Source organism: Microcebus murinus, chromosome 12 (assembly GCF_040939455.1).
Source record: "Microcebus murinus isolate Inina chromosome 12, M.murinus_Inina_mat1.0, whole genome shotgun sequence".
Taxonomy (NCBI): Eukaryota; Metazoa; Chordata; class Mammalia; order Primates; family Cheirogaleidae; genus Microcebus; species Microcebus murinus.
In genome coordinates, this window is record NC_134115.1 from 91,259,477 (window position 1) to 91,286,744 (window position 27,268).

Sequence of the window (27,268 nt, forward strand, 5' to 3'; positions counted from 1 at the left end):
ACTGATTTTTTTTTCTTTTTTTTTTTTTTCTTTTTAGGAACAAAAACCATCCACTGATTAATCCAAACTACGGCATTGCATTTACAACATTCATTGCATAAACCGGACATACACAGGTACCACCTCAAGGAAATAACGGACAGACACTGCACGATATATCTACGGGGTACGCGAGCTCAAACGACGTGGGCACAGCAACTTCATTCTACACGCTCCGACCCTCCGCGCCGGCAGGTGCCGGACGCCGGTCCCGGGACTACTCGGAGCCGGGGCACGGTTACTCTAAGAGACAACAACACGGTCAGGAAACAGCACTGCGATGGGATGTGTGTGTTGGACTGGCCGCCGCCAGGCACGGCCCCGGACACAGGACAGTCACGTCCCTCGGAGCTGACTCGACTGAAGGGAATGTCCATGCGACCCTAACAGTGGGTGTTCTCAGGCGAGAGTGGCCAACAGTCATCGCCTTGCTTCTTTAGTGTGTCGTTTGACCAGAGAGGGGCGGGGGCGGGGGGAGCCAGGCGCCTCGGGCTGCAGTTCCAGCTGCAACTACAGGGTTTCTTCCCGGGTCTGGGGCCCGCCGGCCGGCGCGGGGGGGACGCGGAGGCAACGCCACCGCTCGGTGTGGGGGCCGCACTGCTGACGGCTTCTCAGAATTAGTGTTGTTAGTGGGAGTGTCTTTTTTGGCAGCTGTCTCGCAGGTGGGGACTGGGACTGCAGGTCTCCAGGCAGAGGCCGCTACAACTCGTCGGAGCGGATGACGTGGAAGAGCGTCACGTTGTAGAGGATCTGGTGGCCGTTGTTCCAGGCGTACAGGGCGCGGTCCTTGGGGTTGTAGTCCAACATGGAGATGTGCGAGTACTTGTTCTGGAAGGGGATGTCGATGTACTCGTAGGTGGAGGCGTTGGTCTGGTAGGCGTAGTGCACCTTGGTGCCCCCCGAGTAGCCGTTGGTGACGTAGAGCGTGCCGCAGATGATGAAGGCCTCGCCGGCGCTGCGCTTGGGGTAGCTGGTGTTCCAGGTCTGCAGGATCTGCAGGGAGACGGGGTCCAGCTTGCTGATCACGATGTTGCCCGCGTTCTGGTTGGTGGCGTAGACGGCCCACAGCCCGTTCTCGTCCGCCATGAGGTCGATGTCCGAGTGGCCGCCCCAGGCGTAGTGGTACATGTTGTTGTAGCCGGCGTAGTCCAGGCTGCGCGTCTTCAGGATGGTCTCCGTCTTCAGGTCGAACCTGATGATGATGTGGCTCTGGAACTTGTTGAAGTAGATGGACCCGTTGTACACCACCTGGCCCGTGCCCGACCACGGGTGCGGGAGGCGGTGGGAGGTGAAATTGTCCGTGTTCATGAAGTCCACCATGGACTTGTACTCGCGGACGAAGCGGTTGTTGTGGTAGCCGTCCATGTACCACACCTGCGGAGAGAGCACACGCGGTCAGCGTCTCCCGAGCAGCACGGGGCGGGGACGGGACGGGACCCGGTCTCCGGCTCCAGAGGTGCTGCCACCGAGAAAGGCGTCCAGGGAACCAGCACAGAATAATTGGGACCAAAGGGCGCCGGGTCCTCCCTCCGAACCCACAGTGAGCTTTTCAAAGGAGACAGGGCTGCTTTGCCGCCTGAGCAAGGGTCACTTGGTTTAAAGCAAGGATGTGGTGGGAAGGCGGGTGTGGGGACAGACCCCACGGGCAAACCCGTGGCCTCACCACGTGGACGGGCTGCAGCCGCCCGGTGCCAGCCATGCAAGCGGGCGGCCAGAAAGCCACTACGCCCCCCCCCACCTGGAGCCCTCTGCTTGGGGTGGCACCAGGCTGTGACGGGGGAGCTCATATTTGGGGAGGGGAGGGGCTCTGCCCCCGCGTGGACCCCGAGTGTGGACGCCCGCAAGATGGGAAAGGGCCGGCCGCCTGGGCCCTGGACCGACTAGGGCAGCCTGCAGTGACGAGTGGCTCTCAAGGTGACAAGGAAGGGCCACCTCCCGTATGCCAACAGGACACTGCGTGAGCCCCCGTGTCCTGCCAAGGCCATCACTGCGGCAGGATGGAGTCATCCCAGCCGCCGGGCGGGACGTCACTCGTTTGGCATTTGGGATGCTGCGTGTGTCCCACTCACTGCCACACCTGAGCCGGGGGAAGCGCCGCTCTGAAAAGAACGTGGGCCTCGAAGAAGGCTCCGGCTGTCCGCGTCAACCCGGGGAACGGGCCCAGTGGCCCAAGTCTGGGGTTACGCAGGAAGAGATTTCTGATGGCCGCCTAAATGCCCGCTGACTCGGGAACCGTCTAGACTTTGCACAAAATGCTCCAGGCATTTCCAGCCAATATGGGAGCAAATTAGAAAGCACCGCGGCGAGGCGGAGGGCAGTCTGGCAGGCTAATGCGCCCGGCATCTGTCTGACAGCGAGACAGCCGCCTCACCCGGCCAGGGCTCTGCAGGCGCGGGAGGGATTAAGGGTGCAGCAGCTTTCAGACTTGGCATTACACATGCGTCAAAAAATTTTTAAAAAATCATGCCCTTGTTCCTGAGATATCCATTTAGGTACTTAGAGGCAGATGTGCTTTCTGTTTTTAATGAGATTTATTTTTTAACTGGGTCTCATTTGAGGCTGTTATTATCCTTAGCCTCTCACAGACCAGCCCTCAATGACGTGGGTCACGGATTAGGGCCAGGAACGGTACTGGGGGACCAGGGACGTGCGCCGAAACCTCCATGATCACACGGCCACAGAGCCGCCCTCCCGCTGCCGGCTCCTCTCGGCTATCTGCTCAGACCTCAGACCGAGAGCTCCTCCTGACTTCTTTTGAGACCCGGCTCAAATGACATTCCTCCTGGAACCCTGCCCCGCCCCACCTCTCAAGGAACCGTCCCTCCTATCACTTGTGAGTGTGGTCACATCTCAGCCTCCCCAGGAGTGAGCCCCCGACAGCAGGAACCCCGAGTGACCCGTCCCCGAGCCCCCAGGGTCCAGCGCCTCCTTCCTGGGGGCAGAGCTGGGTGGCAATGGCAGCAGTGACTGCAGATTTTTAAATGGCTTTTCCTTCCGGTACACGGGCAAACTGGATGCGGGACACAACACTTTCTAAACCGTCATCGGGGATGGGAGGGAAATTGGCGGGAGTTGCTCAGCGTGTACAGTCAGATCTCGGGCCTGGCGGGGGAAGGGGCCTGGGGAAGGCTGCCGTGGCTGCTTGCCGATTTCCCTGGTGTAAATGCTCCCACCATGCTCAGCTCGTTACCAGCAGGAAGCGGCTCCACGCAAAGACAGGCACGCAATCCAACGGGCCTTCGATGAGGAGCTCTGTGTTTCTGGAGGGCAGCGCTCACTCCCTCTGACCTTCCAGCCTGAAATGCCTTTGCTTCCCCTGCGTCCAAGCCCCAAGGCTCAGATCAAACCCCGTCACTGCCTGCTAATTGTGTCTCTGGGGAGGCGGCCCCAAAGACAGCCTGACTTTTGGGGAGACCCGGCCCTCCCGCTTCCTGGAAGGACCGGCTGTTCTTTCCAGCGAGACCCAAAGGCCACCAGCGAAAGGGCAAGAGCAGAGCCGGGTGCCCGGATGCCTGGGGGCTTGCGTGCCTTTGCCCAGGGCATTCGCCGTGCCAGACGCTGGCAGCGTCTCCTGCCTTCAGTTCCCATAGGGGCCCATTCACCAGGGGAGCCGGTGCTACCCCGTTTCCAGACTAGAACGCTCAGGCCAGGGAGGTTTGGTGGCTCTGCAGCTGACAGAGCCAGGAGGTGACTCCAAACCCTGAGCTTGACAGCATTGCTCTGGCCAGGGGTGATCTGCCTCCAGGTAACGTTGGTCGTGTCTGGGCACAGTTGGGGTTGTCATGACCTGGGGGGCGGGGTGTGCTGCTGGCATCTGGTGGGCAGAGGCCAGGGGTGCTGCCACACGCCCTACAATGCACAGGACAGCCCCGCAACAGGACTGCTCCAGTCCCAAGTGTCAATGGGGTGATGCTGAAAAGCCCTGGCCTAGATGCTCTGCCGTCCACTCCACGGACTCGCTGGGTACATGCCCCGTTTCCCTCAGCCCAGGGTCCTTTCTGCTCCCTGCTTCCCTGGAGGGCAAAGCCTCTGCACCACGCCTGGCCCCCAGCCACGCAGCGGGCCAGCAACCCATGCCAGGTGCAGGGTACGGCCTGGTCGAGGGAGGCTCCTTTTCCTGCCTTGAGTCCCTTGGGTGCAACTGGGCTGTGGATGTGGGGTTTGAAGGCTCGGCCTGGAGGCTGTGGACCGAGTGGTGTCTCTGTAGGCGGGGGCCACGGAGCACCCGCCTGGAGGCTTTGGTGGCTCCGCAAAGAGGACGCTTCTGTCCCAGGCCTGGGCTGCACTCGGAAGGAAGCACACCCTTTGCCTTTCGGCCCTGGCAGCCTGGAGGGAGGAGCACACGTGTGTTCCAGCCCAATGCGGGGGTCCTCACAGCAGAAGCAGGCTCCCGTGCGGGACAACGTCCCCCATTCCTGCTCAGCCTCAGCTTCCCTCCACGGAACAGGGGTGGGGCAGGGGGCGCTTCACCTGCCTCCTGGCGGGAGGTGCAGGGGCCACACCTGCTGCTTTCAAAGCCAAAGCGGGCTGCTCGCCATGCAGACACGACTGACCCAGGTCCGGGGCCCGGTTCGGGACGCTCACTCCTCGGTTACGCCATCAGCTTCCTAACCAGCCCCTGCGGCTCTGCTGTGGCCCGTGTAAACCTTCTGGAACCCCCAGTCCAGCCTGTCACTCTCCTACCCAGACCCTTCCCGATTCCACAGTCCACACTCTGCCACCAGTGTAGCCCCCACTCCCCACCCTGCCTGGCCAAGCCTTTGCCCCGACACTCCCGGATCACGCCTCTGTGCCTTGCCCCCAGCCCGCCGCCCTGCCCCCAGCTCTCGCTCCCCCTTGGGAGGCACTTCCTAAGCCCCTGCACCCCCCTCTGGCAGGTAGGTGTCAACCCTGTAATGGACCGAAGCGTGGCCTCCAAAACAGAGGTCCACGTCCTGCAAATGGGACCTTGTTTGGAGAAAAGGTCTATGCAGATGAGGTTGAGATCATCCACAGATGGGGGTGGGCCCCAAGTCCAGTGACAAGTGTCCTTAAGAGGGACTGCAGAGGAGACAGGCCCAGGGCGAAGGCCACGTGAAGGCGGAGGCAGGGACTGAGGGACGTGGCCACAAGCCAGGGTGCACGCGGAGCTGCAGCCCCGCACACACCTGGGCGCCGGGCCCCTGGCCTCCAGGACTGGGGGAGACTAAATTCCTGCTGTTTTAAGCCCCGTGGTCTGCAGGGAGCTGTTTCTGCAGCCACTGAACACAAAGATGGCCCTTAGACTTCCACACCCACACGTCCTCCTCACTGTCATCGGTCTGTGGACTATCACTGTGACCCGGCGCCGGCCGGCACGGCCCAGCGCGGGCCCGGAGACCTGGTGGATGGAGGGTGCCAGGGGCTTTCTGGCCGCAGAGGCCCTGCTCTGCCGAGTCCTGGGACTCAGGGGCTCCCGTGCAGCCTGGGGCACGGCCACAGCCCACCTGCGTTCCGGGGACCAGGCTTCTCCCAAACGCAGCGCTGCACGCCGCTCCGCGCAGGAAGCGCTGGCCTGCCCTCACCTCGTCTGCGTCCCAGTGGCACGTGGCCGAGTGTGCTGAGATTTGCAGGGCATTTCCCGGCTGTCCCGAGTATTTTCATCTGCCTCGCTGTGAAGACGACTGTCTCAGTCCGGGCAGAACCGGGTGATGGGCACCGGCTTGGCCTCAAATCTGGCACCGCCTCACGGACATGCGGGACGCAGCACGTGAGGTGAGAAGCAGCTGCCATTTAAGAGGCCTGCGCTTCCTAGCTCGGGCCGGAGCCTGCGCCTCCCGCAGCGGGGCGCGCGTCTGTCTCGGGTCCTCCTGGTGGAGCCGCTAACACCGAGGAGCCGGGCGGCTGGCAGTGATGCTCTAAAGGGAGGTGTTGCATGAACGAGGGACAGAGGGACGGGGAGGCGACACAGAGGGCAAAGGTCGAGGGGGCGCAGAGAGAGCAGTGGCCCCAAGAACAGCCCGCCCTGCAGAGAAAAGACTGGAAGGGGCATCCCTGTTTTTTACTGAGCTGGGCCGAGCCCCTGGCCGCATCCACACGGACCAGTGCATTCCGGATAATTTCACCTTCGGGACAAGGGGCCCCGTAGGATCGTTATGAAATATCTGGATGGCTTTATTACGGTTTAGATGGCGGGCAAGGACTTTTAGACACTAAGATGAGCTCACTGCTGTTTGCGCAACCACTGTGTTTTAGTAATCACACCACCCTCTGAACAGGAACCTCCTGGGGTTGGCAAGAGGGGGACGCGGGTCCCTCCTGGTGTCTGGCGTGAGCTGGCCTGAGACCTCAACAGCAGGAAGGGGAGCAGGTGCTGGGCTGCAGAAGGGTGGTCCACAGTCAGAGGGGGCTGTGAGCCTCCGAGTTGGGGAACAGGGTCCCGGAGCTCACAGGGTCCCGGGGTGGGGTGGGACACAGCCTGGCAGGGGTCAGGTCGAGAGCTTGGCCAGCCCCCACAAAGCCCTTCCATCCTCCAACACTGATGGGCCAGGCCAGGAAAGAAAGGAGGGAGGGGCTGTGGCGTCCGGGGCCACGGACAGCGAGTGGGCGGCTCCCCGCTGAGAGGCTCGGTGGGGGCTCTAGTGCTCAGCACACTGCTGGGCACACAGTTGGTGCTTAATAAGTGCACTGAGGAAGGACTGTCGCAAAGGCATCCCCAGCTAACCTAGGTCTAGCAGCTCAGAGCAAAGAGAGCGAGAGCCTGAACGCTGGCTAGGCCCGTGTCCCCCAGGGCCACAAGGGCACGGGGACCCTGCAGATGTTGAGACAGGCCGGGCAGCACGTAGGTCCCCCTGCAACTGTCCCCTCTGCTGCGCCCCACCCACCGTGCAACGCCCTCCTGGGCAGCCTGCACTCACGCCGACGTTGACTTCTTTTTTTTTGGAGCGAGTCATTGGTCTCCTGCGTGCGTGTGATCAAAATCGAATGGGAGATTGGAAAAGATCAAAACAAAACAATCCATTGCTGTGCGGATCAATGGCAGGCCCCGGGGACGCGTGTTTGGCATGCTGGGAGTCGGAATGGCCACAGCCCACGTGGCGCCCTGGGCCCCCTCTGCTCCCTTCCTGAGAGCCGCCCGCTCCCCACAAAGGCCTGCCTCCCCCCACCCTCCCCACGCTCCGCCCGCCACCAGCGCCTCCTCTCCTGGAGGGCGATCAAGCCATCAAGCGGGAAATGGCTGTCTAATTATCAGAGGCATCCATCAGCAGCCCGACAGCTTCGAGAGCCCACGCCCTCGCCGTGCCTGCCGTGCAAAGCGCACAGCCGCGGCTTCCAGGAGCCACGGATCCCTGGCATCTGGGGAAAAGATAATCTGCCGAGTGCCCCCTACGACACGGGGACCCGGTACCCAAGTGGGGGCCAAGAGGTGGAGCTGCAGCGCTAGCTACGGACAGAACGCTCCCCGCACAGCCGTCCTCTGCAGCAGACGGGCGCTTGGTTCCTGCCCACAGATCTCGACTCGGCCTGCGTGCGTTTGTGGGGTGGCTTCCCTGCCCCGTGCAGTGGGGGGGGCAAGATTTGGGGGTGGGGTGGGGAGGGTGGTATCTGGAGACTCAGCTTGGAGTGTCAGCGCCCATGGCAGCCACGGCCCAGCCCCTCCTGCACAGACCTGGGCATGTACACAGACCTGGGCACGGCACATAGACCTGGGCACGGTGCACAGACCTGGGCACGGTGCATAGACCTGGGCATGGCACACAGACCTGGGCATGGCACATAGACCTGGGCATGGCGCATAGACCTGGGCAGGTGCACAGACCTGGGCAGGTGCACAGACCTGGGCATGGCACATAGACCTGGGCACGGTGTGGGCACGGCGCACAGACCTGGGCACGGCGCACAGACCTGGGCACGGCGCACAGACCTGGGCACGGCGCACAGACCTGGGCACGGCGCACAGACCTGGGCACGGCGCATAGACCTGGGCATGGCGCACAGCCCTCTGCACCTAGTGAACACACTGTCCCCTCCTCACACACCAACACAGTGGCTAGGACGATGATCTCGATGCCAGAGGATCCCTGGAAGGACCAAACTAGGAAGGGCGCGCAGGGTGGCTGCACTGTGGCCCCGCCGTTTTCTGATGGGACTGGAGTTAACAGCCTCAATAAAACGTGTGGGACGGTGCCTGGCACGCAGGGCCTGCTCTCTACCGTCCCCGTCCTGTTTGCGTTTCTGTGCTGCGATTACTGTGATCACCACCAACATCTGCAGCGAGAGCAAGTTCCCAACCAAACTCCAACCTGAGGCTGGGCTTTTCCAAGTGGGATGTGGAATCGAAGAACAACAGGGTAACAGCCAATTAAATTGCCAGAAAACGTCCCAGCATTAGCTGACAGGATTCAGAAAACAGAAACAACCTTCTGCCCAGCAAATACCAGCCCCCTAATGGCATCCAGGCCTGCAGTCTAGCCAGCCCCTCCGGCCGGGGAGAGGGTCCGGGCGCTGCTGGCCCACAGGTGGGTGGGAGATGGGGGCTTCCCACGGAGGTCGGTGGACTCGGGCAAGCGCAACAGGCTCTGAAGGCCCCGGTCCTTGTCCCCACTGCCCATCCTCCCAGAGGGACGGAATGTGCCGGAAGCACAGTACCACGTCACGCTTTGCTAGGAGGGACCGCGTGGAAATGCTGGGGGCGGGGGAGGGGGAGCCCAAGGGGTCAGAAACCTCGGGGTGGGGGGGACAGCAGGATCCATCGTTTCCATGACAAATGCCCCAGATAAAGCATGGAGAGTCTCAGACCTCAAGGTCCCTTTCTTAATCAGCCCCAGGGGAGGGTTTTTAAGTGCTTATTTTCTAGGTGTCCCGCAAACCCCTGGAGGAAAGGGGGCTGGGTGGGAAACGCCCCAGACCGCAGGGCGGCCACTCTGGTAGCCGTGGTGGTCACGCTGGCAAGTCGCCAAAGGACAGTGAAGTCCAGACGGCGTCTCCCTCCCCCAGCAGCCCTGGAGAGGAAGCCACGGGCCGATGCTGTCCTGGGCGGGTGCGTGCGGGGTCTGGGGTCCAGAGACCGAGGGGCCAGGCGCCATGCACCCTGCGCAGCCCCCCGCACCCCCATTCCCCAAAGGGGCGCAAATAATGAAACCCGGGCCCCGGATCAAGGCAAACGTGGTGCTTGTTTCTCTCCTTTTCTGAGGTTTTACCCAGGGGGGAAAAGCCTAGAAAAAAGAACATGGCCTCTTTCCTAAATCAAAAAGGAACATGCGTTTCTATCAGCCATGAAAGGAATGGCAAATGAAATACAAATGAGATGTCATTAAAACAAGAAAGGCCTAATGGGCTCTCTTCCTAAGGCAGAGGAAGGGACGGGGAGTCTGGCAGGAGAGACACAGACCCAGTCCCGAGAGGCCCCACCCGGCCACCAGGGCGGGGCAGGCTGGGGGAGGGGCCCTGCAGGGGTCCGCAGGCCCCGCCCTTCGCCCCTGCCATCCTCACGTCTCTGAGTTAGCACAGGGGCCTCAGCAAGGGGCCTGGTCCCTCTGCGAAGTCCCCCCAAAAACAGACGCCCTGGGGCCAACACGCTCCGCCCAGGCCACAGCGGGAGGGGTCTGCCCGCCAGGTGGGCGCAGCTGGCGCAGGTGCAAGAACACGGGGCCGCAGCCCAGGGCGCCAGGCCCCCCAGAGCACCCTGCCCAAAGGACCCTATAGGAGATAAGGGACACTCACCCGGTTATCCCCTTCTGGGGCCAGAGGGTCTGTCATCCAGGACCCGAACCTCGAGCCGGAGGTCTTGACAGTCACGGGGTCACTTATGCCCGTCAGCTTCCCGCAGGCTGGAAGAGGAGAGAGCACACACTCGTCAGCGGGGAAGCGCCAGGGCCCACGGTGGGCGCCTCCTCCTCTCGCCCTCTGGGTCTGGGTCCGTGAAACGGCCGCCGGCGCCTTGTTTGCACAGACATCACCCCACCCCGGAGCCCAGGGTGGGCTCAAACAAGCAAGCCCCTCGCAAACAGAGCAGTGGAGACCAGGACAGCAGGGAGGACCCACGTGTGGCCACCCTGGGCTGCAGCCCTCCTGGAGGAGCCTGCCCGAGGGGCCCGGGGACGGGAGTAGCTGGGTGGCACCTCTGGGAGCAGCGTCAGTCTCAAGGCTTAGTTTTCTCCTCTGGGAAATGGGCACAGCAGCAGCCCACCCTCAAAGGCATTACAAGACTGACATGTCCCGTCCCCAAGGCAGGATTCGACCCTGGAGCGGCAACGGTACCCCGCCCTGCAGGCAGGACCATCCCCCCTCCCCAAAGCCCAGGCCCTCAGCTCCATTTCAGGAAGCTCCTGCGTGTGGCCTCAGTCCCTTAGAACCGACCCAGGGGAAAGGCCGCAGCTGCCTTCCTGCTCGGGGAGCCTGCGAGCTTTTCCCTGCACAGGCGAGCCGGGGGCTCTTCCGCCTGGAGGCGTCCCCGGGCTGGGGGCTGGGATTTGGGGCCCCGGGGCGGGTGGGATCTTGGATGTGACCTCAGCAGCCCTCCCGTCTCACAGAGGGCAGCGAGGATGGTGAGGGACGTTCTCAGGACCAACCGACATCCGGGCAGGGCTGAGGCTGGAGCCCCCCACAGCCCCGTGGCCTGGGCACCCTAAGGTGGGGCCACGTTAGCCTACGTACACAGCGGTCTGCAAAGTTCAGAGAAGATCCAGGTGCTTACGGAGATCGCCAGTGACTTAACCCCGGGGACCAGGGCTGAGCCAGGGTAATCCCGCAAAGCGCGAAGGCACGGCCCGCCGGCCCCCACGCTCGGCACGGGTCTCGGGTGCCGCCCGCCCTCTCCCCAGACCGGCGGCATCACGCCAGACCGGAACGAGGACACCTCCTCTCCCCGAGCCCTGGCGCCTCCCTTCCCCGGTCGGCAGGAGAACGCGTACCTGGGCAACGGGGCTTTGAGTGACTAAGAGCCCACTGCAAGCAGGAAAAGACCAGGTTTGCACCCAAATCCCCATCAAGCCCTCCGAGGCCCCAGCTCCGAGGCTGCCGGCCCCGCCCAGACTGGAGAAAGAAATGCCGCAAGCACTTTCTCTCCCGACCCCTTTTCCACGTTATGTCTCTGGCGTGCTTTCCCACATACACGCTGTCCCCTCACAGCTCGAGGCTTCCCGGCAGCAGGGCCAGGTGAGACGGGCGGCTGGGTGGCTGCTGGACTCCAGGCAAGGCTGCCAGGCCCTGGCCACGCCCCACCTGTGGGGGCAGAGGCGGAGGACAGCGTGACGGAGAGGAGGTGGCCGAGCTGCGCCAGCATCCACAGCGACCGGAAGACCGGAAGTAAGAAAAGGTGGTGGGTCCCGGAAGCCTCGCGGGGGATTCCTTTCCCAGGACAGCCAGGCCAGCCTCCTACCCAACGTGCCTCTCGGGACGGGGAGGGCAGGGAGCGGGGCCTGGGCCGGACCCATCGCCCCTCCAGCCGAGCCCTCCTCTGCTCCCATCGACTGGGGGCCTGGCTGCGGGGAGACAGCAGCTCCCCAGGACTGGGCGGGAGCCGGGAGAAGCCCCCGCCAGCTGTCCTCCCGCCCTCCCCGCTGTCCAGAGGCCAGAGTCCACTGAGACAGCGCCCCACCCCCATGACTGTCCGTGGAAGGTCTCCCCAACACGGTGGCTCTGCTAGCAGCCTGCAAGGAGGAGCCAGAGGAGCCATTGCCCCCGAGGGTGTCACGGTTTGGGAGCCGCAGGGCAAGGCCCACTGGCTTTCTCCCCACTGCACGTGGCACGTGTCTGGCCACTGCACACCCCTCGGGCAACACAGGGCTCTTCCGGGACGTTGACTCAGACTCAGGCTCTGCCCCAAACCCGACGCAGACCACGTCTGCCCTCCACGTCACACTCAGACGGCAGAGGTGCAGCTCGTGCCCGGCTCTCCCGGCCCACGCGCCTTCCTCCCAGCTGTTCCCCCACCTGGAGCGCTGCCTCACCCGGCTTGACCCCATGATGCCTCTTCCCTGAAGATGTCCCCTCCTGCATTCCCCACCCCCGAGCCTCCTTCCTGCTGACCGCACGGCCTGCCCGGGCCTCCCCGCGCCAGGTGAGACCTTCCTGCACGCGCCCCGTTTTCCAGCACTCGGCCCGGGGACGTGCCCAGGGACAAATGGAGCATGGCTCATCTCCCAGCAAACCCTCCCACGTCTGAGGCTCCACTACCTGCCCCAGAGGAGGGGACGGCGAGGACGTGGCTGCCTGTCCAGGGGAGGCTCTGCGTCCCTCTCCCGGTCTGTGAGCAGGGACAGTGGTAACAGGGCCCCTCAGCGGGCCGCGGGGAGCGAGCGTCTGACCACTGTAGCGCTTCCGGGACAGCGTCACCGTGGGTCCAGGCTGGGAATGGGCAGGCGCGAGGGCCTCGTCCTCGGGAAGGCCGGGCCAGGGGCCGCCTGTTGCCGTCCACTTTGTCCTGCCCACCCTGGCCCTGGCCCTTCCGGCCGCCTGGGGAGACAGGCAGCAGTCCCAGGTGTCACCTCCACAGGGCTCTCTAGCCGGGCTGGGGCGTCCTGCTCCCTCACCCAGTGCACCTTGGCACCTGGGCTCAGCGTCACCCTCACCACCGGCTCTCTCCCATGCCCAAGTCGGCCCTCGAAGGGAGCCTAACACTCTGGGCTGGGAGAGGGCAGGGCAGGGCGCGGCTGGCTGCAGGCACAGCTCCCCCAGGGCCCCGGGGAGGGAGGGGAGGGGAGGAGAGGGGAGGGGAGGGGAGGCTGCCCGCCCTCCTGAGGCAGGCGGTTATTTTTGGTCCTCCGTCCAGACCGGCTCTGCCAAGACCTCGGGAGCTGACAGGATCTAAAAAAGCCCACGGCAGCGCTCGGCGGAATCTTGGCACATCCAGCCCAGGAACGTGTCCCTCTCCAGTCACGAGTGCTCAGGATGCACGCGCAAGGAGGGGACGGGAGGGGCGGGGGAGAGGGCTGGCCGGGCTTCCCGAGCCCTTGGAGGCTCAGGGCGCGCCCGCGCAGGCTCCATCTCAGAGGAGGCTGAGCGGGGAGGGACAAGCACACCCGGCTGGGAGGGCCTGGCTGCCCTGCGGGCGCTGGACGGGTCCCAGGAGGCAGGAAGCCTTGCAGAGCTGGGAGCCTGGACAAGATGCCCCCATGCACGGAGCAATCTGCCTCTCGCCACTCCTAGGAGGCGGCCGCATGTGAACAGCAGCCTGGCGACCTGAAGGAACAGGCCCAGGGGAGGTGCCCACCAAGGGACTCAGGCCAAGAGACAGAGCGGCCTCTGGGCAACCTCGGAGACCAGGCGAAGAGGGCTGACTGCCCCCGGCCTGCCACCCGGCCACTGGGCTCATCTTCCGTGGGCCCGGCTTTCGTCCCCTGAAACCTGGGAAGCCTCAAGCCGGAAGGAATGTGCAAAGCGGGAGCTGGGAAAAATGAATGTGCAAGACGCACACAGAATAAGCGGGGAACCAAGCAGCCCCCGACAGGCCTCACACTCAGGCGTGTTCACCTCCTTACATGGGCGGGGGCAGGGCAGTGCCTCTAGACCTCCCCCGACACACAGTCCTGAGAACTCCTGGGCAGAGCCCAGCAAGATAGCCGCCTGGCCCTGCCTGGACCCACTGAAGCCAGTGCTTACGAATAACAAGGTAGTCTGGAGCCCAGTTCCCCCCCTGCCACCTGGTGGGTCCTCCTTCTGACCGAGGCATCCCTGGCAAGGACTGAGCCCTCCCAGCCCCTGACCGTGCGTACCAGCCGCAAGCTGCTCTGGCAGGGCGGGCGCTGGCCGGAGGCTCTCTGTCTAGCTCCACCCAGGGCCCTGGGCAGGACAGCGCCGGCCTCGCTGCCTGGCATCTCACGGGCTGGGGAACTCGGAGACTTCAGACCGGTCTCCCCAGGAGAGAGGGTGTAGGACGGTGCCAGAGGAAGCACCATGCCCTGATGTCCCCAAACTGGGATAGGAGCCCTAATGGGACCTTCCCCAATGTGGACGCTGGGGCGGGCCCGGCTCCCAGCTGCTGGCGGGGGCCACTGCAGCGGGAGCCGGCAGGCTTTGCTGAGATGTGCTCTCAGCGAAGCAAAAAGACCCCCATGGACCCTGCAGCCGGTGCTGATGAATGTCTGGGGGCTTCCTCCCCACCTTTTTAAAGAAAATAAACCAAGGAAGCCTTTAGCAGAGGAGCACCAGCGTGGGATGCCTAGAAGTCCTAAAACTCAGCTCGCCCCTTGCTTACAGAGAGGAGGCCTGAGGCCTGAAGCTGCAGGGGATCGAGGGGCGCTCCGCACTGGGTCTGGCGCTGCTGACGTCACTCAGCTTAGCTGCTGGAGAGACGGTCTCATGCCCCAGCCCAGGGGATGACGGAGACTGGGTCTCTGGGCAGCACTGCCTCTCCCCTTGCCTGGCAACAACCCCTACTCCAGGGAACCCTGAGCCGGCCGGGTGCCGTCTGCACGCAGATCCCGGGCCCCACTGCAGACCTCTGCCTACGCCTTGGCACGGCCCCTCCCAGGGCAGGACTGAATGCAGAGGGGAGACCCCCACCCCACCCCCGACCGGCAGCTGCACTGGGTGGGGGAGGGGGGAGCAGGGCCTCTGGGGGCCCATTTACCCTCCTCTCTCCTTTCTCCCCAATCAATGGTGTTAGCAGCCCAAGGGTGGCCGTGTGAAAGGCTCGAGACCTGAAGCCCAAGGGTAAACTCGCCAGCTGCTGAAAATAGGCCACGAGCACGTGGGGGGCCGGCTCGCCTGGGAGGGGCGTGCCCTCCGGCACTCCCAACGTTCTACTCCTCGCTTTCATCTTGCCCCCCGGATCCCTTGATTGGAAAACGGGGTGGCTTTCTCTCGGGTTCTCTCTGGCAGACCCGTTGTGCACACCAGGGAGGGAGGCACTGCTTGTGCGGAAACAAAACACACCAAATCCACCCCTGGATTCTCCCGAGGCTGAGGGACACCCCTATGTGGCCGGGAGAGGAGCGATGGTGGATTCAGGGTGGCTGTGGGTGGAAACCTGGAGGCTGTGCCCGACAGAAACACCCACACGGCCCCGTAACCACTAACGCAGCCCGGCCGGCCACCACCCACACCGAGACACTCGCACCAGCCCCTGCAACGGCCAAATGGGGGGACGCGGGAGAGGCCATGCGGCCCAGACACCTCCGGGCACTGTCTGAGGCCACCCGGCCCCTGCCACGCCGGGGCTCGGCCACCACGGAGCACACAGCTGAGAGGATGCAGTGGACAAGCCCCGAGGGGACACGGCGGGTGTCACACCCCGAAACGAGGTCACTGGCAGACACCCAGCCCGCCCCACTGTCTCCGCTCCGGCACCCGGGCCTGCAGCCTTTGCGCCTGGTCTGAGGACACTGCAGCAACACTTACGAGCGTCTAGACGTGGGGCCCGCTAAGGCAGAAGGGCCGGGCCGGCTCTGATTTCCTTCCCCTCGTATCTTCTCTCTCTCCCCTGCCAGCACTGGGGCCGTCTTTTAAAGTGTTAGTTCTCTCTGGGCGCCTTAAGTGTATAACAAGGCATCCGGAGAGCGAGTGTGTGCAGAAATGGGGAGTAAAACGGGAACCAAACGTGAGAACGTCAGGAAAAGCCCAAGGAAAGTTTCTTCGTAAGGCAAATTATCCCAAAAGGCGCCCTAACTACACAACATGAGAATTAACCTTTGTGCTAACGTCGGTGAGGATGGATGGTTAAATATCTACGAAGGAAACCTAAGAGTGGGATTTGAAATGCGCTCTTCAAAAGGGGCGCAGACACTACCGTGTTGAGATTTGTTGGAGCAATTAGCTGGGAAGTGGATAAGGGGTGGGTAATCCATCAGGCATGGGGATCCAAATGGGTCGCCCTGCACCAGGGGTCCTTCTTAGGAAACATAAACCTGCGCACAGAGCTAATTTGCTCGTGGGCTTCCTCCCTCCCAGGCGGTTAGGAGGGGCTCCCTCGCTTGCCGCGAACGGCCAATCTTCTACTGGGATGTGACTGAGTGTCATTTTATTTTTTTATTCCAGCTATGCAGGATTCAGTATTTCAAGGAGCTTCTTCAGCCCTCGTTCTCAACCTGGAGGAATCTGAGATGTACATTTCCAGCCCTGTTAAACTTGTGCCTTAAACGCTCACCTGTGCACATATGCGCGCACACACACACACACACACACACACACACACATCCGCCAGATGGTTTGCAACATCTATCACCCTGCTTCTGTCCAGATGCGCAACTCGGTGGCGGGGTCTGTGAACCAGCCTCTGTACCACACCTGGCTGTGAACGGTGCCCTAGGATGGCTGCTGCCTACACGCCTCCTTCACCTTCTCTCCAGGTGGCCCTACCCAGAAGCCCTAAGCCGCCATCATCTCGCTGAAGCCAGGCAGGCGCTGTCACTCCAGCGCCGCTCCCTAGGCCTGTGTGTGTGCCGGAGGTGGGCAGTGCAGCGCCACGTCCCCGCAGGGTTCTGGGCCTACCTAGTTTTTGCATGCATGCACGGAGCCTTTCTTCAAGATTGGACACTCTGCTCTGAAGTTCATCGTAGTCATAGGCGCCAATTTCCTCTTGCAGCTCGTTAAGCACTGACGTCAGATTCTGGACCTCCTCTTTAAACTGCAATACCAATTTGGCATCGGCCTTGTACTCTTCCAACACAGGTATCAAAGGCCTAAGTTCATCCATTTTCGCTTTTATCGCCTGCAAGGTTAAAATAAGCTGGTTCAGTGCGATGCATGCAAGAACTCTAACACCCTGCCTTGGCCTGGCTTCTCCCTAGGTGAGGGAACACGTACATCCTCCTGCTTGCTTTATGGAGTTATTTATTCTGGTCCAAATGAGTTAGAAGAGCATATTAAACAGTCCTCAGAACACCAGCATATTTGGGAAAGGTCTTTATTGTCAGTTTAGAATGCAACATCTTAAGGTTACATGCTTTAAGTCACATACACGAAGTTTTTTTTTTCTTTCTTTCTTTTTCAAAAAATGCATTGACAAGTGTTCAAACTGTTCATGAAATGCATCTACAGTCGCATGCAAAGGAGGATCCTGGTTGTGTTCAAGGTTCCTTAGTGAAATGGTGCTAAGTATTGGAAAATAATAGTAAAAATGCATGGTGCAAAAAGCTCTCTGGCTCTCTTTCAGGGTTACATGGGGGTGGACTGCCTCTTCAGTCACTGCAGCATTGAAAAAACTCTTTTAAGTTAGCCCTGCAAGCAAGAAAATGAAATACTGTTGAAGAACTAGCTCACTAGCCTGCCTTCAATAGACAGCCGTTAATAAACAAATATTTGCATGGTCGCTTACAAAACATCACACTTTAATGCTGGAGTTGGTCAAAACAAACTGCTCTAACAGTTATTTAGGTTCCCTCACAGTAACGCCTGTTGGAATTTTGTAACGAAATTAAAGCATGATCGAAGGCAAGGGCTTGCTTCTCTTCCCCAAGAGCCCCAAATTTTGGAACTGGGTGAGCTGCCCGTGCGGAGAACACCCACGAAGAATGAGCTACCACGCGGTTGCAGGACACACCCCATCCTTAGAGGAGTCTGTCGACCACAGAGGAGGGAATGCTGGCTCTTCAAGGAGAGACACAAACCCTTTCTGGTCAGACAGGTCAAAATCTCTCTCCAAGATCATTCCTGCTGACATGTCAGAAGCAAGGGCGAGCTGTCCCCCTGCTTCCGGCAAGAGCAGCCGGCTCAGTTCGCCTCCGTAGGATCAGGCCTGCTATTATTTAATTTATAATACAGATTTACTACTTCATTAGCTTGCCATTTCGTCTATTTAATGCATTGTTTTTAAAAGAGAATGAGTTCTTGCTTCATGCAGGGAGCACATCAAAGAAAAGCATTAGCATAAAAAGGACGGGCAGGCAGCACGATGGGCCACTTCTGTCAAGCGAGGCTGTGTAACTTGACCTAGTCATTTACATCGGGGCTAGATTTCTAATTAAAATGCATGTATACCTTAATTGAGGTGACATGTAATTGCTCAATCTAATAGTTTTGGAAGCGAGTCAGGTGTAGGTGCATATGTACATATTTGTACATATGTACATATAATTTTAGGTCAAACAAACTCAGGTTTTAGTGCCCAGAGTTACCTGGAAAAGCAGAACACTGGCCACAGGGTGCAAAAGATGGTGGTGTCTCTCTCTTTCCTCCCTGCGAGTCTGCGGCGTGCCTTGTCATAGCTAGACTAGGTCAGGTGTGAAAAATTGCCCTGAGAGATTCCCTGCTCAGAAATGGCTCTAATCAATTAAGCTAATCCTTGGCTAATGTGATTTACCTGCAGCAGCTGTGGAATGACAAGGGCCAATAATGACGTCCCTTCCCAGCTAATATTCGACTTGGCTAGAGAGGCGCAGGTCTGGGACCCCTGGCCCCCAAGCCGGATTGGCGGGGGCTCGGGGAGCCAGTGTGTGCTGAGACTGCTTGCTGCCCAGGCCTGCCCCTTTCAGGGTGTCTTTTGCCAAACTGGGGCCGGGGTGGGCTGCCACGCTACTCCAGGCAGCCGTCCTCGGCAAGGCACAGGGCAACCCTCGCTTGTGCTCCTCCTGGCCCCAAATCGCTATTTCTATAGGGAAAGGGAAAACAGGAAGGGAAAACAAGCCCAGCCGAAGAGGTGGAGGAGAAGGAGGAGGAGGGGAATACACAGGGGAGGAGGAGGGAGAGGAGGAGGAGGAGCGCACATACCTTGAACTGCCTGGCCAGGTGTTGCTTATGGCTCTCCTCCACCTGCTTGAACTTGGACTCCAGGCCTTTCATTTGGTTCTCCATCTTCTCCACGTACTGCAAGTCTCTCTGAGTCCGCCTGTCCAAGACTTCTATGGATTGAGACATGTTTTGCACCTGTCAAAAGGGCAACAGGTTCAAGGAAAGAGCTGCGGTAGGTGCCGGACGCCCTTACTTGCCTGCCCACACCTGGCACTGACCTTTCCCACACAGCCACCCTACTGGGAACCAGAAGTGGCCATGCATTATTGACTGGTTCATCGCCAGCGTCGGGGACTGTTAGGACGGGTAACTCCCCAAACAGAGCAAATTGGTTCGGCAAACATTTCCCGCGCCGTCTTCCGGAACGTGCTCTTAGAAGTCAGGCGTGCAGGCTGAGAAACCCCCCTGGGTGCACCTCCAGGCACCAGGACTTTGGGTGATGGATATTTTCCTCCATTTCTGGGGCAGGTGGGCATTGTTTCTAGTCTCTTAACATTGCAGGAGAAAGTCAGTTCAGCAAGCACAGACACCAACAGAGAGGAGCAGCCTCCTGAGGCTGCCCCGCCCCCAGCTATAACTTCTTCCCCCTAAATCTCACTGAGTGCCTTGCTGAGAAGCCTGATTGCTTAAGTGCAGGGGGAAGGAACAAGGGAGCCGCTCTCCCTGACTCCGCATCATGCTTTCTTCCCCCCGTCTCGTGAGCCATCCATCACGCCCCACAATATCATAGGTAGATGACTGCTCTGCAAACACGCACGTTGCCCGCACAGAGTCAGGAATCAATCACCCAGCAAATGAAGGATCGCTGTTTTACATCTTTACAGGCAGATCCGAATTGAGTCTAGCCTCAAGATGGAACTTTAATATTCAACAGGATTCCGGAGAGCTTAAAAGAAAAACAGTTTTAGTGCAGCCACCTGCCAGTGCATTTTATTTTCATGAAACGGGCCCGTGCTTGTGCGCAAATGCACGCGGGGACTGGCGGGTGGAGGGAAGCCGAGGGCTGCCGCAGCGGCGTGCGGGTCATTTTCTCAGAATCTAATCCAATTACTCGGGAGGAAGATACCTCCATCACAGAAAAATCTTCATTTCTGATTTTTTTTTTTTTTTTTGCTGAATTTGAAAATACTCTCCCTTCTAGGAACAAAATCATCTGCGTCTGAGGCTCAGCTGTGCCTGGTCTGTGGCGAGAGGAGACAATTGTGTGATTTACTCTCACTGTGCATCCTCCAGCCCAGCGGATAAGTGTAATAAAAAAAGAGAGAGCCACCCCAAGCTTTCTCAGCGAGAGAGCAATACCAGCATTGCTAATCTCAGCACTTAACAATGCATGGGGTTTTGTCTCGTTCTTTGCAAGTAACATACACAAATTTATTTTAAAATTTCAAGTTTGCAACACACAGGAGGGGGTGACGTTGACGCTCTCTGATCCCTCTCTTTAGACATTCTATTGCCTTTTGTCTCCTTCCTCCCCTCACCTGTCTCACTCTGTCGTTTTGAATAACTACAGCATTTTTTTTTTTTTTCAAGAAAAGCTGGGAATTTCAGTTCTATTCGTCCTCCAAAGCCCACAGGGAACACCCCCTCCTTCAGGGAGGCTTCCCTGATGAGCTGGGCCGTGAGGGGCTACCTACTATTTGGAAACAACATCCCGCTGTGGGCACAGCACCTGCGAAGGGGTAAGCCACACACCTGTCTCATCCGCTATACTGTGCTGGACAGGAATCTCCTGGAGGAGGGGCCTGGCCTCGCCGTAGCCGCTGCACAGAGCCCGGTATTCCCAGCGCACGGAGTGGAGCAGAGGGCTGACATGTGACCAGGAGAAGGGGCCGGGCCGGGCTGGCTTTGGTCAGGAGACCACACACAGCTCGATGGGCTTTTTGTTCCCCAGAGACAGGAACGATTTTAACACGTTTTGAAGATTAGACTTTAAATGCAAAAAAACAAATTTTAAAGATGCCAAGCTATTCGTCCTCCTTAAAACAAAATACTCACTCCCCTACAGCTCTCCTAACCCTGACTGCACTCTCAGCTTTCTGGCCAGGTGTGGGGCACAGGCCAAAGTGGCCTCTGCCCGGCAGTCAGCCCGGGGCTGCCACCACCCGCCGCTGGTCCTCCCTGCCTCAGGAGCCACCGCCCCAGCCCCTCCTCTGGGCACGAGCAACCTCTTACCTGCAGGATGTGCCCCTGAGGAGCCAAATGGCAAGCTCAAGGTCACAGAGCTACTGAATGACAGTCTACCCTGAGTCCTCCCTGCTAAGGCCGCCGGGACAGTGGCGTCAGCCACGGCAGCAGGCACACCTGGCCTCCGGGGGACACTTGCTCGCTACTCCCTACCCAGCACTCCAAGGTGCTGGCACCGTGCCGAGCCCGCCACGCTGTTTGTCTCACCGATCGTGACAAGTCCCCGGGCGGAGGTGGACATTATTTTGAGTCCCATTTTACACACACAGCGACTGAGGCTGGGAGAAGTTAAGCCACATGCTCCCTGTCACACGGCCAGGTCAGCCAGGTGAAGGCTGGGCGGACTCCAAACCTACGCCCTCGAGCTTCAGAGAGAACGGAGCCCGTGCCCCGCCTGTCCCTGTCCCTGCAGGTTCTAGCTACAAGTCAGAACCGTGGTGGCGCTTGCGAGGCAAGTCGATGCCCAGGCCCCACGGGACGACTCCAGGCCAACGACAGACAGAGCCTCTGGGCTGGGTGCTAGGACTCAGCTCCTCTGCAGCCACACCAGGTGGGCTCTCTCGGGTGAAGCTGGGCTGCAGAAACCCTAAACTTGGGGGAGCGCAGCATGGTGACCAACCCCACCAGCAGGACACGTGCATTGCCACTTCTGGAGCACCTCCCTGCTCTTGCCCCCAAGGGCGATGACCTCCCCCCTGCCACACACGCACACACGTGACAGAAGAAAAGAGGAGGGAAAGAGAGGAAGGGGCGGCCCTGCCCCCTCCTTAACATTCAGCGAGCATTAGGGCGCAGCCCTCTCCCAGCCAGCGGCTCAGGCCCTCCGAAAATAGAGCGCCCGCTACGGTATCAAATGAGGCTTTAAATTTTTAAGCAGCAATGCTGTGGCACGCACAGGCAGGAAGGAAAGTTCTGAGGCCTGCATTCCCAGGGGCTCGTAGAGCTTTCTGGAATCCATTTCCCAACTACCACCCCTCCTGCCGAGTGCCACCTCCCCAGGCTCAGTCCCATTCTTCTCTGTCCGGACCTTCCCCGCGCCGGCTCCCTCCTCCGAGGTTCTGAATAATTCAGGGCTCAATTAGGTTTTGGTCTAGTTTGGTGTTAATAAATGTTTATGGAATCTGTTAAGTGCATTTTACTTTAATTCCTTTAAAGTGATTTACTCAGGTGGCTAAAGATGGCAGAAAAAGCCACACTCTGTCCCTTCAAGGTGAGGACGCTCTAGGGACCAGACCTCAGGGTGCTTCCTTCCTGCCCCCCCCCACACACAAGGGTGCCACGCCCGATCGGGCACTGGGGCACAGGGACAGGCAGTGACTTGGAGTCTCTGGAGCCCAGCTCAGCTCCAGAACCTCTAGCCCACCTCGCCCTTGACAGTTGGAAGGGGACCTGCTTTGCCCAGAGTTGCGTAAGGCTTTGTGGTTGAAGTGGGTTCCAAGCGAAGAACGCCAACGCCAGCTGTCCTCGCAACATAGGGCCCGTCCCCGAGTCACAGAAGCCCCCACCCCACGCAGACCTCATCTCACTCGTAAGCCAGCACACTCATTTTGGGAAGTCCAAGTCCAAACTGCAGAAGAGACGGGCTGTCCTGGGGCGGGGGGTGCCACTCCACTCTCTCAGGGTGGGAAGGGTGTCCTTGTCCATAGGGGCTACCTATGAAGGCCCCCTTTCCCTGGGGAGGGGGGATGAGTGGAGCAGAAGAGCCTACTCATTTCTCCTTCTTCCCTTAGTAATGCCCAGGGGACGCCCAGCACTTAGGTTAGCTTCGCAATACAGGCCTCGGGACGGAAAGTGCCAGAAGGCTGGTGGCCTGCACCGGTCAGGAGAAGGCACCCTGACCCACCTGAGGAGTAAAGGAGGCCAAACCATGCGGGCCGGCGTGCCAGCTCCCCTGCTGACTGGCTGTTTGGCTTGGGACGAGTCAGTCCACCTCTTAGGATACAAATTTCCCCTTCTTGAAATGGAGCGAAAACCCCCATCGACTTCACAGGGGTGGTGTAAAGATTAAGTGAAATCATGGATTCAAACTGTGCGTGGGAGCTGCACACTGCTGTTCCCAGGCTCACACCAGGAAGGCGGCCGCGGTGGTGAGTGCCTGTCCAGCCACCAGCCAGGTCCAACCACGAAAAATCCAAATGGCCACGCATTCCTGGGCCTGAAGGAGCCCTCCCACCTGGCCGCCCAGCAACAGCTCTGACCCTCTGGACTACAGGTTAAGAGCAACACCCAGAGGGATGGCGGTGGGGGGGGGGGACAGGAGCCTGCACCCTGCCTCCTACGCCCACGTGACTCCTCTGTGGAGCCTGCAGTGACCAGGAGGTGGGTCTACCTATCTCCTCCTGGGCCACCCTTGGGAGTCTCATCCACCCACACATCCATCCATCCTCCACTCATTCATTCATTCACAAATATTTCAAGTGGGGACATGCCAAGAAAGAGCTGGGATGGCCCCTGCAGGCCAGCCAAGCCTTGGTGCTGGCACGGGCACACACACGTGCACGTACACACTCATGCACATACACACACGTGAAAGCACACACGTGCGCACACACACATGCACGTACACACACGTGCATGCACAGACTCCCACGCAGACTCACCTTCTCCAGTAGCTGCCTCAGCTGTTTCGTGCGGGCATCCCGTGAACACATGGTCTGCTGCGGGGCGACCACTGTGCAGATACACCGGCCTTCGCTGTCCTGGGCAGAACTGTACACCTGCCAGCTCTCCTCAGGGTTGGTGGGCAACACCTGGAGCGGCGCAGGTGAGGGGAGGCAGAGGGAGGGAGAGAAGGGGAGACCATCAGGTGGTGCATTCAAGATAACAGCCGGGGAAATTGTCTATGCCCAACCCCGGGGAGCAGGCACAAGGAAATGGTCCAAAGACACGCTGTGACCCAAAGGAGAGAAAGGGGTCCCTGACCACACAGAGACAGAGGTCTCCTGTTTAGGGTGCCCAGGGCTGGAAGGAAGTCAAAGAGGTATGACTCTTTAAATTTCTTTAAATTCAAGTGCAACCCAAAGGGTGTCTGGAGTTTTGGCAACGGACCAAATCAGTATGTTGGGAGGGGGAGGGGCAGCCAGGGTCCACAGCTGGAAGGCAGCAAGGCAGGAGTGCAGGCGGCTGGTGCCTCGCAGCAGGCACCAATTCAGAAAGAAGCTCTCCTCCCCTTAAGGCAAGCCAGGGTGGCTGGCGCAGCGAGCCTTGCTCTGCTGTCCGTCCCCTGACACTTGGAGATGAGGCACCCGCTGTAACAGCCCCAGACCCAGCAGCCTGTGAGCTGGGAGCTGCAATGACCACGAGCCACGCAACCTTCCTGCTGGCTGCCTGGCACGGACTGCCCCGAGAAAGCACTGGGCTTCCAACTCCATGCGGGCTCCCACCCACGAGCCATTTGGTGGATGTCACCCCATTGCTGGTAACGTGTTCTGCAGGGGTCACCCTCAACCTCGCTTCCTGAGGTTTGCCCCAAAACCACCAAGAAACCACAGCTGCGCGTGGCTGGTCCCACCTTGCGACCCGGCTCAGGTAGTCCTGCCTGCCAGGTACGCAGGGCGGATGCCAGCCCCCAACGCTCTCTGAACATACACCCCCACACCCGCCCGCTGCCCCCCACAGCCTGCCTGCTGTTTCCAAGCACATTCCTCTCCAGTGGCATCGGGTCACCTCCCTGCTATTTTTAGCGTGGGGACAGGGAGGAGAAGTTGGGCGGAGAGAATCTATAGTAGTGATATATTTAATTTCATTCATTTCCAACCCCAGGTGCTCAGGACCTAGAGGCAGGGAACAAAGTCATTATGGAGGAAGTACTGTCAGCTCCTGAACCAGCAGGTGAGGTGGCCCTAGTAAGGGTCTTAGGAGGGGGTCACAGCACGGGGACCTCCTTAAGGGGACCCAGCCTTTGGCAGCAGAAGGGGAGAGGGGGAGGAGATGGTGTCCTTCACCTCTCCTTCCAGCTCCAGGGAAGTGGTCTGGGGCGGGGGAGCCCCGCGGTGGCCCCTTCAGGCGCGCCCCTCAGGGAGGGTGGCTTCAGCTCTGCCTCCCCTTCAGCCACCGAAATCAGCTCTGCCCAGGGGCGCCCGGGCCACCGCTCCCCTCCCCCTCGGCTTGAGAAGGGGAAGGAGCGATGGATTTCAGTTCCCGGAGAAAGGGGTGCAGAGGAAGGCGAAGGGAGGTGGGGTAAACAGGGGCGGCCCCAGCCCCGTGCACCCTCCTCCGAGACAAACACGCCTACGGGGATGGGGAGGGAAAGGAGGGCGCCTTGGGACTTCAGGAATGCTGGCGAGGGCATGGCTCCGGACCCCACCCAATTGGGGCCCCACTCCCGGCGAGTCCGGCCTGGTTTTAAAGTAGGGCGGGCTCAGAGTCCTGGCTGGACCTAGCCCAGACTGGGGTCCAGCGGCGGCTCTACCCCTTACTTGCGGAGTGACCTTGGACAAGTCCCCAAGTCCCCATCCTCAGTTTCCTAACCTTTACAAGGCGGGGCTGAGCAGTGAATGCGGGCTCCAAGCCCCTAAGCCTCTGGGCAGGCTCTCCCAGCCCCGCGGCGCGACAGGACAGGGCAAAGGAAGCGTCGCCTCAGGGGCGCAGTGGCGGGGAAACGGCCTGGGCTGGGGGCGTGGGGAGCATGGTCCGAGGGCCGGCTCTCGCCCCTGCCCTTGCCCTGCGCCCGGCTCCCGCCGCCTGCCAGGGCGCCTGGGTCCCGCCCGGCCTGGGCGCGAGAGGAGGAGGGAGGGGGCCGCGCGAAGGCGGGCGGCGGGCGCACTTACGCCGGTGCTGCGGTCGAGCGTCCCGCCGCTGGCCGCTGAGAGCTTGGTGGTGTTGAGGCCCACCAGCGAGGGCAGCGTCTGGGACATCCAGTTGGTGATCATGGCCATGGTGCTCAGCACAACCCCGATCTTGAGCAGCGGCACCGACATCGCGCCTGAGTCGCCTCCAGCGCCCGCGCCGAGCTGGCACCGGCTCCCGCGCCCGGGCAGCCTTCAGGCGGCGGGCACCGCGGCGGGCAGGGGCGCCCGGCTGTGTTCCCGCGCCCCCTCCGCCCGCCGCCGCCCGCCCGCCGCCGCCGCCGCCCCGCGCGCCCCGGCCATCGCCGCGCCGCCCCCGGGCGCCAAGGAGGGTGGGCGCCGCCCGGCCGTGTCCCCAACGCCCCGCGCCTCCGCCCTGCGCCCCGCGCCGCCGCGTCCCTCCGCGTCCGCCGCGTCCGCCGCCGCCGCCGGGAAGGGCCGCCCGGCTCTGAGCGCTGCGCGGGCTGCGCGCGGGGGCCGCGGCCGGGAGGCGGGGACACGGCCGGGCGGCGGCCGACGCAATCAGCCCAGGAAATGGGTGGATTTTTCCTCGCTCCGGCTCCCCGCCGCCCCCTGGCTGCTGGCAGGGAGGTCTGCAAACCCGGTCCGCCAAGGAGTTGGGAAGGGGTGACCCGGGGAGAGACAAACCACCGTCCCCAGATCATAAAACACCCAGCTGGGCGCACTGTCCGCTGCCCTCCATCCCGGGCTCCCCCGCCCTCACGGTCGCACCCGTCTCAGATCCGCCCCCGGCACCCGCTGTGGGGCGAAGGCTGCCCGCGGAGCCTGCCCTCTAACCTTCCGCGGGGCTCCAGCCTGCCCCGGGCCGCCCGCTGACGCCCAGCCGAGAGGGGGGCTCTGGGCGGCTCCGAAAGTAGCCCCGGGCCCCGCGGGGGTCTCCAGCGCCAGCGGGGTGGGGGGCTTCGGCGCAAAAGGGAAGGCGCTCCTGCAAACCGGGCAGGCAGCGGCGGTGCCCTGAAGCCTGGGCCAGAAGAGCGCCAACGGGCATTCCCCGCGCCCACCTGGATGCGCGGCTGCAGGTGTGTGTGGCGGGGACCTGGGGTCTGGGGTTGAGGGGCGTGGGCTGGGGTGTCCCACTGGCTCCCTGGGTCCCTCGCAGGGCTGGAGCCCAAGTCGCGGTGCCCAGTCCCCAGGGCAGGGAGAACTGGCACGAGCTGCGCTCTTCCCAGCCCTCCGCGGCCAGGACTTGGGCGTGGGGGTCTCACCGCGGGCGCAGGCCCGACCGGGTCAAACGCTTTAACGGGGCTTTCGAATTTGCGGAAGGCTCCTAATCGGAGATGAAAGCCGCTTCCTCCAGGCCTTCCATTAAGCTCTCCCAGCCATTTGGGAAGGAAAGCATCCGCCGGGTCACTCACTGCACTCTTTCTGCCCGGGTGAAAATTAATCTCCCTTCCCGGATGGGCTTTGAGGGACAGGGGGCCTCCCTGGCACCTGCCTAAGAAGAACGACACTTTCCTGGGCGTTTCTCTCGGTGCGCCCGGCCCCTGTGCGCAGAGAGGCCTCCAGTCACCGCCGGCCCCAGCGCTGGGGTGAGGCCCGCCGGCCAAGGAGCCCCAGCGTTTCTTCCCGACGCGGCGCAGTCAGTGGCGGGGCAGGTGCAGGCGGGGCGC

General features: G+C 61.1%; 1 protein-coding gene across 1 annotated transcript; it reads right to left on the reverse strand.

Annotated features, from left to right (window-relative positions):
* Window positions 1-347: 347 nt before the first annotated feature.
* LOC105880808 (noelin) lies at window positions 348-26,087 on the reverse strand. The gene is made up of 6 exons (XM_012782108.3): window positions 25,620-26,087; window positions 23,451-23,600; window positions 18,646-18,801; window positions 16,429-16,648; window positions 9,721-9,827; window positions 348-1,413 (listed from the first exon to the last, which is right to left on the reverse strand). The coding sequence occupies exons 1-6, from the start codon at window positions 25,767-25,769 to the stop codon at window positions 739-741; spliced, it is 1,458 nt and encodes a 485-aa protein (XP_012637562.1). The 5' UTR covers window positions 25,770-26,087; the 3' UTR covers window positions 348-738.
* Between the last annotated feature and the right edge of the window lie 1,181 nt (window positions 26,088-27,268).